Source organism: Prosopis cineraria, unplaced genomic scaffold, assembly GCF_029017545.1.
Source record: "Prosopis cineraria cultivar Desert tree isolate PC_DT_omini unplaced genomic scaffold, ASM2901754v1 PC15, whole genome shotgun sequence".
NCBI classification, from domain to species: domain Eukaryota; kingdom Viridiplantae; phylum Streptophyta; class Magnoliopsida; order Fabales; family Fabaceae; genus Prosopis; species Prosopis cineraria.
This window is the reverse complement of record NW_026555346.1, coordinates 4,085,796-4,099,065: the sequence shown is the minus strand read 5'-3', so window position 1 is coordinate 4,099,065 and position 13,270 is coordinate 4,085,796. Positions and strand designations below refer to the sequence as shown.

At 37.2% G+C, this 13,270-nt stretch overlaps 3 protein-coding genes across 3 annotated transcripts; 1 reads left to right on the top strand and 2 right to left on the bottom strand.

Moving 5' to 3' along the window:
* LOC129294734 (RING-H2 finger protein ATL54-like) lies at window positions 1-1,352 on the bottom strand. The gene has a single exon (XM_054933207.1). It carries the CDS (start codon window positions 1,245-1,247, stop codon window positions 183-185), a length of 1,065 nt encoding a protein of 354 aa, XP_054789182.1. The 5' UTR covers window positions 1,248-1,352; the 3' UTR covers window positions 1-182.
* Window positions 1,353-6,932: 5,580 nt separating this feature from the next.
* LOC129294130 (31 kDa ribonucleoprotein, chloroplastic) lies at window positions 6,933-9,504 on the top strand. Its single transcript, XM_054932271.1, has 5 exons — window positions 6,933-7,513; window positions 7,639-7,737; window positions 8,303-8,587; window positions 9,035-9,183; window positions 9,271-9,504. Exons 1-4 carry the CDS (start codon window positions 7,109-7,111, stop codon window positions 9,167-9,169), a joined length of 924 nt encoding a protein of 307 aa, XP_054788246.1. The 5' UTR covers window positions 6,933-7,108; the 3' UTR covers window positions 9,170-9,183; window positions 9,271-9,504.
* A 2,034-nt stretch (window positions 9,505-11,538) lies between these two features.
* LOC129294570 (lysine-rich arabinogalactan protein 19-like) lies at window positions 11,539-11,955 on the bottom strand. The gene has a single exon (XM_054932988.1). The coding sequence runs from the start codon at window positions 11,953-11,955 to the stop codon at window positions 11,539-11,541; it is 417 nt and encodes a 138-aa protein (XP_054788963.1).
* Between the last annotated feature and the right edge of the window lie 1,315 nt (window positions 11,956-13,270).

Below are 13,270 nucleotides of genomic sequence, written 5' to 3'. Positions count from 1 at the left end.
TTCTTGAAGTTTGACTTGTCTAAAAATTAAAATGTATCTCTTGCTCTTGAACACAACACTGCTTTCCATGCTTCGCGCATCATATTTAATCGTTGCAAAAATAATGGCACCCCCTAAAATTCTGACAGTATAACAGACATTTCGTGCTGATATCAGTGTACATGTCGTAATGCTAGAAAATTCTACCGGGGAAGACTTGAATTAAGACTCCGGTAGCCCCTCGTTCTCGTACATACAATCTTCCCGCTGCAGGAGACTGACCTTTTCATCGAAATTGGGGTTACGTGAAGACGTTGTGCAATGGAGGAACGGCGTGCTGATTTATTGAGTGTTGAATCATCACCGCCTTTCTCCAAGAGATTGATCGTGTATTGTTCAGTTTCATCGTCTACATGATCAACCGAAGAACCCATCGAAACAGAACTCGTCCCCTTTCGAGTTCCATCTAGAACCTGTTCATTCTCATCAATGTTTGGACGCTCCTTCGAAATTGGTTCGTGAATGAACTCTGCGGCTTCCCCTGCTTCTTCTGTTCCCTCCCGGTTTCTCGAGACCTCGCTGACTAATTCACCATCGTCCCTCTCCACCTGGGCTTCTCCATTTCTTCCCGCTGCGTTCGAGTTTTCCTCCGCTGAACTCATATTTAAGATGGCTGCATCGGAAGTGACATTGCTGGGCACAATACCGGCACGACAAAGAGGGCAATTGATATGAGACCGCAACCACGTGTCGATACAGGGCATGTGAAACACGTGGCTGCACTTTGGCAAGAGTCTCAAGGTTTCGTCTTCCTGGAATTCATTCAAGCACACTGAACACACGGTTCCATCGACCAATCCCTCGCCCTTTCTGTACTTACAAACTGTAATGGACTTTATGATTGACTGTTGTAAGCCGATGGTGGTGATCAACCAGATAGGGTGATCAACTTGATTCTCGCGAACAAACTCATCGTCCAGGCTGTCTGATTCCATGGCAAGGGATCCATTGCGTCTCCGGCCACACCAATCAGAGTAGCACTTTATTTTGAGAACGTAGAAACCAACGAGAACGAATATGACAGTGAATAATGAAGCAACGATTGCCAAGTAGGACGAGATCTGATTACTTGGAGGTAAAATGGGCGGCGGCGGGAGGTAGCGGTCCGGGTAAGAGTAGCAGTTGTAAGGGCAAGTTGGGTCACAAAAATCAGAACACTCTTGGCTTTGATTTGTTGTGGTTGATGCAGGGAAGAGCTTTCTGTGCATCCTGGATATGGAAGTTTTTATGAAAAGGAATTACAGACAGAATTAAAAGGTAAAGGGAAAAGTGCGAATGATGTTTGTGAGAAGCGTGAGATGGGTGTTGTTGGAATTAAAAGAGAACAAACAATGTTAATAGCTTAACCGTCTCTTTCCAAGGTTTTAGTGGGCAAACTGATGTGTTTGTTGTGGTTGGTAAATGATAACAAGTCGTAAAGAAGCTTCGTGCCTCCCTGCTATTTCTGTTGGCTTGTTTAACGACTGATCAATTATGTGTTTGCCAGAACTTCTGCAGCTTCCACGAACAAACATACATACAAAATGTTTTCATCATTTGGCATCCTCCCTGTTGCAATTTGCAGGCATCCTATTTGTGATTTTTTTGCTTGCAGTTTCCTACTCATTTTTTTATCATACATTGAGCTCCTTTGCATTGCCAACCACGATGTTGGGGGATTCATCATACTGAAAAGACTCAACATTTCTGATATTTTGATATTTCTGTACATATGATTGCAAATATATAGAGTGTAGAGGAAGTGAGAATGTACCCCAAGGCAGAGACGGAACTACATCATAGCTAAGGGGGACACTTCCTACGTCTATATAAATACGTGCACATTGATTTATCAAAATATATAGAAAACACAATTATGGTTCTTCTAGTTTTATTGAGTTTTGTTTTTAATTCTTGTAATTTTTTTTAATGTTTTTAATTTTTAGTTTCAGCAAATTTTGGTGATATTTATTATTTAGGTTCCTCTAGTTTTAGCATTTTAAGTCCTTATAAGAAATGAAAACATTAAAAAAAAAAAAAGCTATAGGAACTACACATAAAATTTAATAAAACTACAGGGATCAATAATTATATTTTTCCTATCAATATATATGTATATGTATATCAAAGGTTCTAGCTTAGTAGGAACTGTAACTCTACTATTGATTATCTTGTTAGTTTGGCTCATAATTTAGTTTATAAAATTTGTACTCATGATCTCCCTCCATCTCTTCACCAAGAGGTGGCGGCAAATGATAATGTTTCTTTTGTAGACCTTAGAGTTTATAATCTCTTTTGATTAATGCATGTATCTTTTAATTAAAAAAAAGAAAAAAACATAACTTTAAATTCTCACACTTCACTCGAGTTTTATTATAGGTCCTTGCATTATTTTTCAGTGTTCTAGATTTCTATAACTAATTAGAGCTAAGTCCATCAAACCAGCCCTTGTAAGTCAAAAAAAAATTTAAGGCCAAGCTATTACTTTAGAGCTAAGTCCATCGAACCAGCCCTTTTTTCAAAATTGGGTCCCTCTCAATACTAATAAGCTTAAAAGGGTTGGCCCGTTTGAGCCCTAAAATAAAAATATTACACTGACTCTAAAACTTTAATCTCATTTCACAAGGATGAAAAAAGGATATATGAAAAACTTAATATATTTACCACTAATGGGGCTCCACAAGGAAAATGATGAAAATATATTGATGTTAATAATAGTGAAAATTATCAATATCTAGTTGATGATGCTAGCAAAATTTTATTGTTATTGGTATTGATTTTGTTATGTTGTTTTTTATTAAACTTAAATTTGTTGCTGTGCGTGTTGATGTAAATTTGTTTTTCTAGATTTAATGTTATGTGTAATAAATTTTTTGAGAGTTTAAATATGTTTTTTATATTTTTAAATTGAAAAATAAAAAAAATAAGGCCAAGCATAAGCAAGCTAAGGCCAGATTGACTAAAATGAATTTGTGAGATGTAATTAGGCTTAACAGGGTCAACTTGTTTAAGCCTTGACTCTTTAAGGGCCAATACTTTAGGATCAGGCCAACCTTAATTAACAACTTTACCTATAACACTTCTCATTGAGGGATTTAGAACATTTAAAAATATAAGTGCGGGGACTTAAAACTCTGAAAAAAGTACAAGAACTTATAATAAAACTTAAGTAAAGTGCAAAAACTTAAAGTTGTGTTTATGTTTTTTCAAAAAGAAAAAGTTATAGCAAACGATGGTTCTAACAAGTAAGGAAGGAGTAATGTAGTTACACAAAATTGGGTCCCTCTCAATACTAATAGGCTTTACTATTGTTTATAATTACACGCGCCTTCCTCTTTCCTTTTCTTTGCTTTCTTGCTTTGAGAAGGTCACTACTAAAGTAGAAGAAGAAGTTACTTGCATGTCCTTATTTGGTGTGTCTTCATCATTATGGCCTAACAACATCACCTTATCTTGATGGCTCATGTAGTTGTTGGGGATGGTGATGGGCATTAATCTATAGATGGCATCGATGAGCCAATCATGGCAATTAGATAAGGAGTAATGGTCTACGCAAACGTGCTTAGAGTTAAAGATGGAGATGTTATGCTTTTGTTGAAGGAATTCATACCTACTTTAGAAATTTGTTGTGCTTCCTTGTCTCAACTTAAGCTTTCCTTGTCGTCTTTCTTCTCTTAGCTTGACATTCCCTTCTTCTAGAGAATGGCGAGCTTCCCTCTCCTCTTCCCCCTCTCTTCTTTTCTATTTCAATTTCTCCCTTGACATGCAGTCTTTTTCCTCTTAACTACCTCTTGCAAGCTTTTCTCTCCCTTCATCAGGCTATTTTGACCTGCTTCTTTATTAACTTTGCTTATGGCTTTGATTCTACTAGATTTTGTTTTGATTTTGCCCACCGAGCTAAGTAGTAAAGTTTTGCACCATCTTAGCTAGTAATGTTCTCTCTCAAGCAATCTTGCAAAGAAGCTAATGGAGGCATTGTTGACCACGTTGCTGCCACTAAAACACTCCCTTGGTGCCTCAATCCATTGAAACTATGACCTCCTTCGCCACTAACTCTACATTGTCGGAGATGTACAATTTCCCATGCACTATTGCCTTCTTGCACTTTTGAGAGTTAGGAAAGAATATCTTGCCCGCATCATCTTGCATTTGCAAGATTCTCCTGTAAAAAAAAATCAAAATTGAGAATGTGTGTGGTTGTATGATGATTAAACTAGTTATATATATATATATAGTTTGCATTTCAGCATGCCTGTGTACATCTTAGGAAACTAGGTCAAGATGCGAAACTACTAATAAGGTGAAAATAGGTGATAAAGAGGGGGGGAGAGAGGAGTAGAGATAATAGCCATTGCATTTGTTTCTCTCTGGTTGGCTCTATTACCATGGAAGTTCAGGGAAGAAAGGGAAAGGTTATTTAAAGGGGAAAAGGAGAGTTTACGAGAGCATGCCCAATCAATCATATTACTACTTCATCTTCTTTGGATTTGTGGTCTTCTAAGAGCAAGAGAGAGGGGAGGGAGAGTAGGGGGAAGAGAGTGCAATGACGCAAATAGAGAAATGTGGGCCCCGTTATATTTAAAAAGCAATTGCAGTTAGTTTAAAGCTAACGGTGAGGGTGAGAAATATGCTAATTTTAATTGTTCATGACTCAAAATATATCATTTATAAGTATAAAATTTAAATTGTCTTTGAATTTATAGTTTAAAATTTAAATTACATATTAACTTTAAAATATTTTTTTTATCTATTAAATTATATCTCCACTTCTAAAAATAAAAGTAACGATTAATATTAATAATATACACTTGATTTTTTTCAATGAAAAATTTATTTATTTTTGTATATAATTTTAATTATAATTATTTTTAATATCTAAACCATACAATCTTTTTTTAAAATAATATATAGATTTGTGATGTCGCTTTACGTTTTGAAAGACGTTTTAAATTTTATATATAGTTATACACAATTTTTAATCTGATGATTCTTTTAAGTTATGAAATTATTTGTACAAATCACTTAAAAGAAAAATTTAAAATAATAAATTAATTGCTATATATTAATTTTAAAAAATTTTGGCCCCCCGCGATGTTAACTCTGGTCCGGCCCCTGCCCCAAGGAGCACTGCGGAGCAACCATTGCAAAAGTGTTGGTGAGGAGTTCAAATCACTGTGATCATGTGGCAGCTTCAAGTTTGGTGCATCCACCGCAACTCTCCTGCGTTGACAAACTGACGCTGAAGATCGTCAGGTTCAGTCCCAAGAAATGAATTTAAGTATCATTTTTATGAAACATGTCAGTGTAGTTCATCCCGTAGATGCAATACTCTGGTGATCCCAAATCGGTTCATAATTTGGTTTACAATTGTTTTCAGATGCATGGCGGCAGATTTGTGATCTACTCGATATCAACAGGATTCATGTACGGCAGGCATCCTCGATGCTTTACTTTAATTTGTCAACAGTTTGGATAGGGGCAGGGAGCCGAATGATATGTGAGGAAGCACTTTGCTTCTGGCCTTGTGGGAGAGATCACAGTAAGACCAACATGTTAACGCAACGTTTTTAAACCTGCTCAAATAACCCAAAAGTCATTGGGCCTTCATTTACATGATAGAATGTGTCCAAGCTATAAGGTCAAATGCCTTCCTAATTACCCAAAGAAACAAAAATTAAAATGTAAAGAACCTCACGAGTGCATTCTTCATTTTTTTTTGTTTTTGAATTGGAGCAGCCTGAAATTATAAGTAGGATTAAACTTATAACCTTCAACTTGCAAGATCGTTTGTTGGCTGAGTGCATTCTTCATTGAAATATTCAAAATTGAAATCTCAATGACTTTTTACAATAGATTTAAAAAAGATTATAAGATGTCTCGTTAGTTGGTTTGACAAGAACATTATGCTAATAGTAAATTGACCCCTTCTCCCTTCTTATTTAAATATTTAGTGAGTGTTTAGTTTTTGATTTGTCAAATATTAGTTTATCAAAAATTTATTTAACAAAGGTCAGTTGTTATAATGAAATTTGTGTTTAGATATTTTTTTTTCAAAAGTCAATTTAATAATTTAAAAGTTGCTTGAATTATGTCCTTAAAATGGACTTTTGAATATATAATTACCAAATGAGACATATATTTATAATGATTCATAATTTTTATTATATAAATGTAATATATTTGAAATGTTAAAAAATGTGATAAATTTGTTTAAATAATATAAAATTTGATATTTTAAATAGTAGAAATAAAAAATAAAGTTTGATATATTAAAAAAATTATATAATAAATAATTCAACATACATTAATATTACAAATTAATATAATTCAAAAAATATATATGATCATTTTTTTTATAAAAAAAGTTTAACTAACCAGACAACTTTTATTGTTATTTAAATGATGATCACATTTTTAATAAATTAACAATATTTTTTAAATAAAAAATACTTTCAAAAAGTATATTTTTGTGTTTATGTAGTATTCAAATAGTTTTTAACATCTCAGATGTTGGGATGTGTTTTTTACATTCTAAATATAATTTATCCAAACAGGATCTGAGCATTAGACAGGAAGAGCGGATATGTATAAGTGGCACTCATCTGCTAAAATGTTTACTTAGCAGCCTAGCAGGTTGGAAAACAATAAGCTTCAATCGATGTTGAATATGGCGGAAATACGATAGCTTTTTTCTGATGAATGAAACTAATCAATTTATATTTGGTCACTCGTTTTACTTTTCTTTCAAACACAGTAAAAAAAAATCAATTTTAAAGGGTCAAAAGAGTGTTTTTATTTTCTTTCCTTTTGCATAAAAAAAAGAGAGAGAGAGGGTTTTTAATTATGTAAAAATCACGGTGGGGTAAAACAAATTGTAAATCACCAGGGGAGGAACGGTGTCGCTGAGAGCAGGCCCTTAATCCACGAAATTATGTCCCCAAGATGTCCAGACACCCTTATCCAATATCCAGTCTCCGTCGCCGCTTCTTCTTCGGCTCGTCGACTCTGCTGGCTCCATGATGCTGCTGTTACCTCTTAATTCAACGACCGGTAATAAAGAGTAGAGTGAGTTTCATCCTTTTCAGTGGCAATGGCGCTATTTCGTGGTCCCAGCTTCCCGTCAACGGCCAACCTCTCCGTAGAACACCAACTTCGCCCGCTCTACTCTCTCCACAATTCTCCCCATCCTTCCACCGGCAATCTCTCCTTTTATCCCTCGCCTTCCCCGTTTCATCTTCTACGCCTCTCCCTTGCATATCCCTCAAGCGCTAGATCCAAAAAAAATTCTCCTTTTCTGCCGATATCTGCCACTGCACCCCAGGAACTAGCGTTTACTTCCTCTCCTCCGGATGTTTCCGATGACAGCCAACCAACTGAGATACAAGCTGAAGAATTTTCTGGAACCAGGTTGCTTGCTCAGAACCTACCTTGGACTAGCACTCCTGAAGACGTTCGTTCTTTGTTTGAGAGGCATGGAAGAGTCCTGGACGTTGAGGTTTTCAATATCCTCTTTCTGTTTTTTCCATTTTCCTTTTCTTTTTGGCTTGGGCTACATTTTCTATTCCCTTTCAGCTTTCGTTTGTTAAACTGACAAAGCTTATGTTTGTTTTTGCTCTTAAGCTATCGATGTATAATAAGACTAGAAACAGGGGTTTGGCATTCGTTGAAATGGGCTCGGAAGAAGATGCTCTTGCGGCTCTGAAAAGTCTCGAATCGTATGTAAGCCGCGGCTAGTGTGTGTGTGTGTCTCTTTGTTGGTCTTTTAATTTGTTGCAGTAAAGGTTTTGGCTTTTGATTTCATCAATTGAAGAACTAGACTTGTTTACGGGAATAGACTGGACCTAATAATGCCGTGTTACTTTTTGTGTTAGAGGTAGGATTAGGCTGTGTGTTATTAACTCTTGAGGGCACTCGTTTGAGGAAAATAGATCATCTGTGCTCATGCAGGGGGTTGGAGAAAAAATAGGTCATAAATGGTCATGCAGACGATTGGAGAGTCAATACAACTTATAAGAAAGCTAATGTGTGTATGGGGTCTGTATCTTATAATAATAGTACTATTCCATTTTTTTCCCTACTATCTCATCCCAAACATACTACTTGCAATCAATTTTGTGAGGTAGAGGATCCGAACTCTCCGTAGGTGCTCTCTCTTTAGAATTTTATTTATGATGGCTTCAACCTTCTGATATAGTGATATCTCATCTTTAATTGACAACTTCACTGTTCTTCACATTCTCCACATCTAGAGGAAGATTTAAGTTGGGTATTGGCTTTTTGGTAGGAATATGAAGGGCGAATACTGAGACTTGCATATGCTAGGCCAAAAAAGCAGAAAGCTCCACCTCCTGTGCAGCAGAAGACAGTAACATTTAACATATTTGTTGCAAATTTGTCGTATGAGGCGAGGTCTAAAGATCTCAGGGAGTTTTTTGATTCAGGAAGTGGTACTGTTGTTTCTGCCGAGGTCATATTTCATGACAACCCTAGAAAGTCCGCTGGTTATGGATTTGTATCATTCAAGTCTAAAAAAGAAGCCGAGGCTGCCCTTTCTGATTTCCAAGGGAAGGTAACCATGGACTTCGTACTTCAGTAAATTGATTGAACATGTTATTATTATTATTATTATTTTTGAAAAACATAACTTTTGATCCCTACTCTGCTTGTGTTTTGTTATAGGTCTCTACATTTTTTTCCGTTGTTTTGGGTTTCTACATTTTCATTTTTCGGTGTTCTAGGTCCCTAAATGAACAAAGTGTAGGGATCTTGGAGGGACCTAAAACAGGACTTATAGCGAAATACCAGCAAAGTGTAGGGATCAAAAGTTGTGTTTTCCTCTTTTTTTTTGGGAGAAAAAAGATTATATCATTAAATAATTAAATTACAAGCAATTGATTGAACATTTTCGATTCATAAGTTTGGGTATTTTCCTTCTCATGTTTTTTTGGTTGTAGTTTTTTAATAGTTTGTAATGCCAAGTTTAACCGAAGACGTGGGTAAAATGGCTGTTTTGTAGATTTTTATGGGAAGGCCAATCAGGGTGGCACGGAGTAAGCAGTTTGTTAAACAACCAATAGAGGAGAGTACAAGGGCTGGAGATACATCTTCTGAGACCAGCGTGGATGGGCTAGAAGCAGAAAAAGCTGATTGATTCCATCCTATATTGTATGATTTTTTTGCAGAGCTTCTATTTGTTTGCTCTCTTTGTTTGATATATGAAGTCTTTTGATAGAAATCATTATTATTTTACAGGTGGTTTGCTTTGCACCCTTAAACAGAGATCCATTTGTTACAAGGATTAAATAGCCGTACTCATCCAATATCTGAGAGTCAGTAAAGTCTTTCTTGTAAACAAATGCAAGAGGATTCAATTTTGTTTATTGCCATATGCCATGCTGTCACAGTTGTCTGAATGCTATTATATCTAATTGAAATTTTAAGAGGGAAGCTCTATGTAATTATTTTACCTAAATACGTTTTACACTACTTGGAGTTTGGTGTTTGAAATCATTACTTTCTAATTTATGCTCTTGCTTTTCGCACGGAATTACTTTCTTAATAATTCTACGTTGAAACATTGTTTTCTTTTGACCCAGACGAGGTTAGTGGATGATTGTTGCATGATTTAACCAAAACCATGCCGTTACTACTCGGGGCGTCTTTATGTATTTCTCTTTCCGTGTAGCTTTAAATATGACTGTAATTAACACGCGATGGTATTCACTCTAATTTGCTTTGTCTTCATTTGAGGTTGTGGGTTGAAGCACTGTCCTGAATGCGGCCCTCAAAGGCTCAATTCAACTACTTCATATGCCATTGCCATTACTATTCTCTCATAGCCCCAATATAGAGTTTGAATTTCCCTTGTTCACTGAAAAATTGTAAACGGAAGGAGATTTTGAGGGCTATACAACGCAAAGCAGCATCATGACGTGCCATTTGTTTGACCTCCTAGCAATTTTGCGACCAGTCACGGAAGCTACTGCTTCTAAATATGCTGTAATTTCTCTGCGATCTGCTTGGTTTGAAGTCACCATGCTATACATTGTTAAATTTGTTGTTGGATATATTCGTTTTGTTCCGCAGACCTTGACTTCGCAATCGCAGGATTTTTGCGGGGTGGGAAGCTTTTTTGCGGTCACAAAAGGGGGCGATGCCTTATATATCGCTCATCTGCAATTTCTTCCATTAGCGTATAGGTGTTCGAATTAATATTTATGTGCAAAAAATCGCCAGATTATGTTATGGATCATGATGATGAGTGACGCCATGTACAAGGAGAGACGCAGTCTATAACGAATTAGAAGGAATCAAGCGCGTGGAGAGCAATATCGTGAGGGAGTTACACCAAGTAGTCTTGGAGGATGTTTGCGAGTTCGGTTTTAATGCTTCCAAACAGCCTTTTTTTTTTTTCCCAACCCAACAACTTGGGAAACGAATGTTCTGCCTATGAGAAACACATGCTTGGCTACTTATTTTTTAATTTGACTTGTGCTTATTTCAATGGCTTTAAAGATGGTATTGGGGATAATTGCTCGACAAGATAACGATAGGCTTTTTTTTTTCTTATAAAGATATTTATGTCTTTAATATTATATTGTAAATATAGAAATTTTTTATTAACATACCAAACTCAATTTTTAAGTAACTTTTCCAACCTGGGTTAGCCACGATAAATGATTTAACCAGCCAAACAATCAATTGAAAAGCAGAAGCAGGGTATCCTATAGACTAAGGAATCAATCAGGCACGGCAGCACCGGCACAAAACAAATGCGTCCCCGTGACGCACGAAAGTACCCTACAGCTGTTTCCCATGTGATCGCTGTTGTAGCGTAAGCGAGACACCTGTTCGACCTCAACTCCTTTTCCATTTTTTCCTCTCCTTTTTCCCAAAACTCTGTTTTGTGCATCAAAAGTAAGCTCTCCCATGACTTTTTACTTTTTTTTTTTTTTAAATCAGTGAGCTCCCTCGTGGGCCTCACCGCCAGTTGTCTTCAGCGCTTTCTTTTCTATGGGATGCCATGATAAAGACAGACAATTGTTCCCTCCAACATGCCAATAAAATCTCATAATCACCAAATTGACCTTAATACTCTCGTAATCTAACAACGTCCCCTTCCCTTGACAGAATCGCATCTATAATCCAACCGTTAATAATGTAATCAAGCACGTACGAATAGATATATCCAAAAACGAAGTAGACTTTTGAACAGAAACATAAATGATCAATGATACAAGTCACCCGCAATAAGAAATGCCAATCGTAATATTTATAAGCAACGCTATCCATATAGTAAAAATTAAATAAAAAAACAATCAAAATCAATCGCAATAGCCAAGAAAAAAAATACTAGATGCTCCGTGTAGTAATAAACTAACAATACCTCGATCCATCACTAACATCCTACCTCCATGACTAGAATACCGATTTAAGAAAACTCGTTTACTGTGAACCATACCCTCCTACACATACTAACAATATCAAACCCTGACCATGAAACTACGCTGCGACCGTCGATCAGATCTGAAGCAAACTAGCTGCCAGAGCAACAGCGGCTGCAGATCCAAACAGTGAGCCCCATTCCAGAACGGCACCGCTCTTTGGAGGTGGAGAAGCGGGAGCCTGTAACGGCGTCTCGCTGATGCTCGGTGCAGAGACGGTTGGCTGGACAGTGGGCGAGACGGCGGGGGACATCGGAGGAGCGGGAGGAGAGGTGGTGGGGGACGAGGCCGGTGGGGTGCCGGTGGCAGTCGGGGCAGATGTGGGGGCCATGGACGGCGGAGACGACACTGGAGGAGAATGCGATTGACGAGCAGAAACCGGCGCCGGGGAGCGCTTGGGGGAAGCGGCTGGAGAGGCTCCAGGAGCATTGGTCTGAGCAAGAGCCGACGAGGCCAGCAGGGCCAAGATCAAGACGAAGAAAGCGTTGGCCATTGTCCGAGTCTCGAGAGAGTGCAGAGAGAGCAGAGAATGCAGATGCAGAAGCAGCGGGACAGTGAGGAGTGGGGAGAGGGGGGAAGGAAGCGAGGTATTTATATTGAGGGGTCTTAGGTTTTAGTCGGTTCGGGAGGCCTCGTGTCGATAAGCGGCGAATATTTTAATATAAGGTCCTTCCCAGTCAAATAGTCAACCGCGATGAAAGTTGCGTGAGGGACAAACGAAAAATACAAAATTAATGAAAAGGGAAAGAAAATTAGCATCAAATCAAATCATCTGACTAATTACACTGACTATAGCATGGCATAAACTTTGGGATTTTTCAGCCAGTAATCGCCGACCACAAATTTCAGGAATGGACGGGAACAACAAAAATCGTTGGTATTCTGAAAATATAATTGATCGCAATTATGCATAATTAATGTAATTCTTTTCATCAACTGCATTGACGCGGATGGAGAAAAATTCCCGGGGCAAGCTTCCCCAACAAGAAAGGGGGGATGTGATGTGCTTTCCCAATAATAACGAACGTCCACGTCCCGCAAGCTCGAGAGATATTAATCCCACATGCGTGGAAGTGAGAACTGAGAATAGGATCATACTATGGTTTCTTCCGGTGTGAAAATATTATGCCCTTGAGCGGCAAATGAAGAAAGCGACAAAATCTACCCATGCGCGGGGCACTTTGGGAGGACCAAAACCCATTTTCTATATTGAGACACGCAAACGGAAGCGTGTTCATTAACAACTGGACCAACCGGGAAAGATTGACATTCTATGGAGTTATTTAGTAATTTGGGCCGCTCCTTGATGCACTGGCCCGTTGTTACCTAGTGTGTTAGTTAAAGACGTTCGAGGTTTCAAATGACTGGCCTATGATCTGCTTCCAGGAAAGAGGAATTTGAATTTCGAATTTGTAGTTGTTTTGCCCATCCCAGTCACCACTCCGCAACCCATGCCATATCAGGATCACCACAGACCCATATATAGGGCCAGTAATTTAAGAATTTATGCTAAATCCAACATGCCAACATGAATTCATTCAAAAAATTTTAGGACATGATTTAGTAACATAATAGTTTTTTTTTTATATTCAGGCCAATCTTGATACCTGAATAAAAAATAATATTTTAAAAACATATAAATTATGATAAATATAGTTAAGTTTTAAGTTATTTTATATAAAATACTGTATGTTTAAGTGTATTGCCATAAGTTTTTTTTAAAATATTAAAAATATTTATATTGTCATGTTTTTATTACCTTTAATCTATAAGATATTTCAAAATAATATTTAGAATATATTTTAATA

Bases quoted from the DNA above. Each gene is read 5' to 3' on its own strand.
- LOC129294734 (XM_054933207.1), bottom strand. From the start codon at position 1,247: ATGCACAGAAAGCTCTTCCCTGCATCAACCACAACAAATCAAAGCCAA.
- LOC129294130 (XM_054932271.1), top strand. From the start codon at position 7,109: ATGGCGCTATTTCGTGGTCCCAGCTTCCCGTCAACGGCCAACCTCTCC. The intron at 7,738-8,302 runs GTAAGCCGCGGC...GCTTTTTGGTAG, and splicing joins TGAAAAGTCTCGAATCGTAT to GAATATGAAGGGCGAATACT. The intron at 8,588-9,034 runs GTAACCATGGAC...GCTGTTTTGTAG, and splicing joins TTTCTGATTTCCAAGGGAAG to ATTTTTATGGGAAGGCCAAT.
- LOC129294570 (XM_054932988.1), bottom strand. From the start codon at position 11,955: ATGGCCAACGCTTTCTTCGTCTTGATCTTGGCCCTGCTGGCCTCGTCG.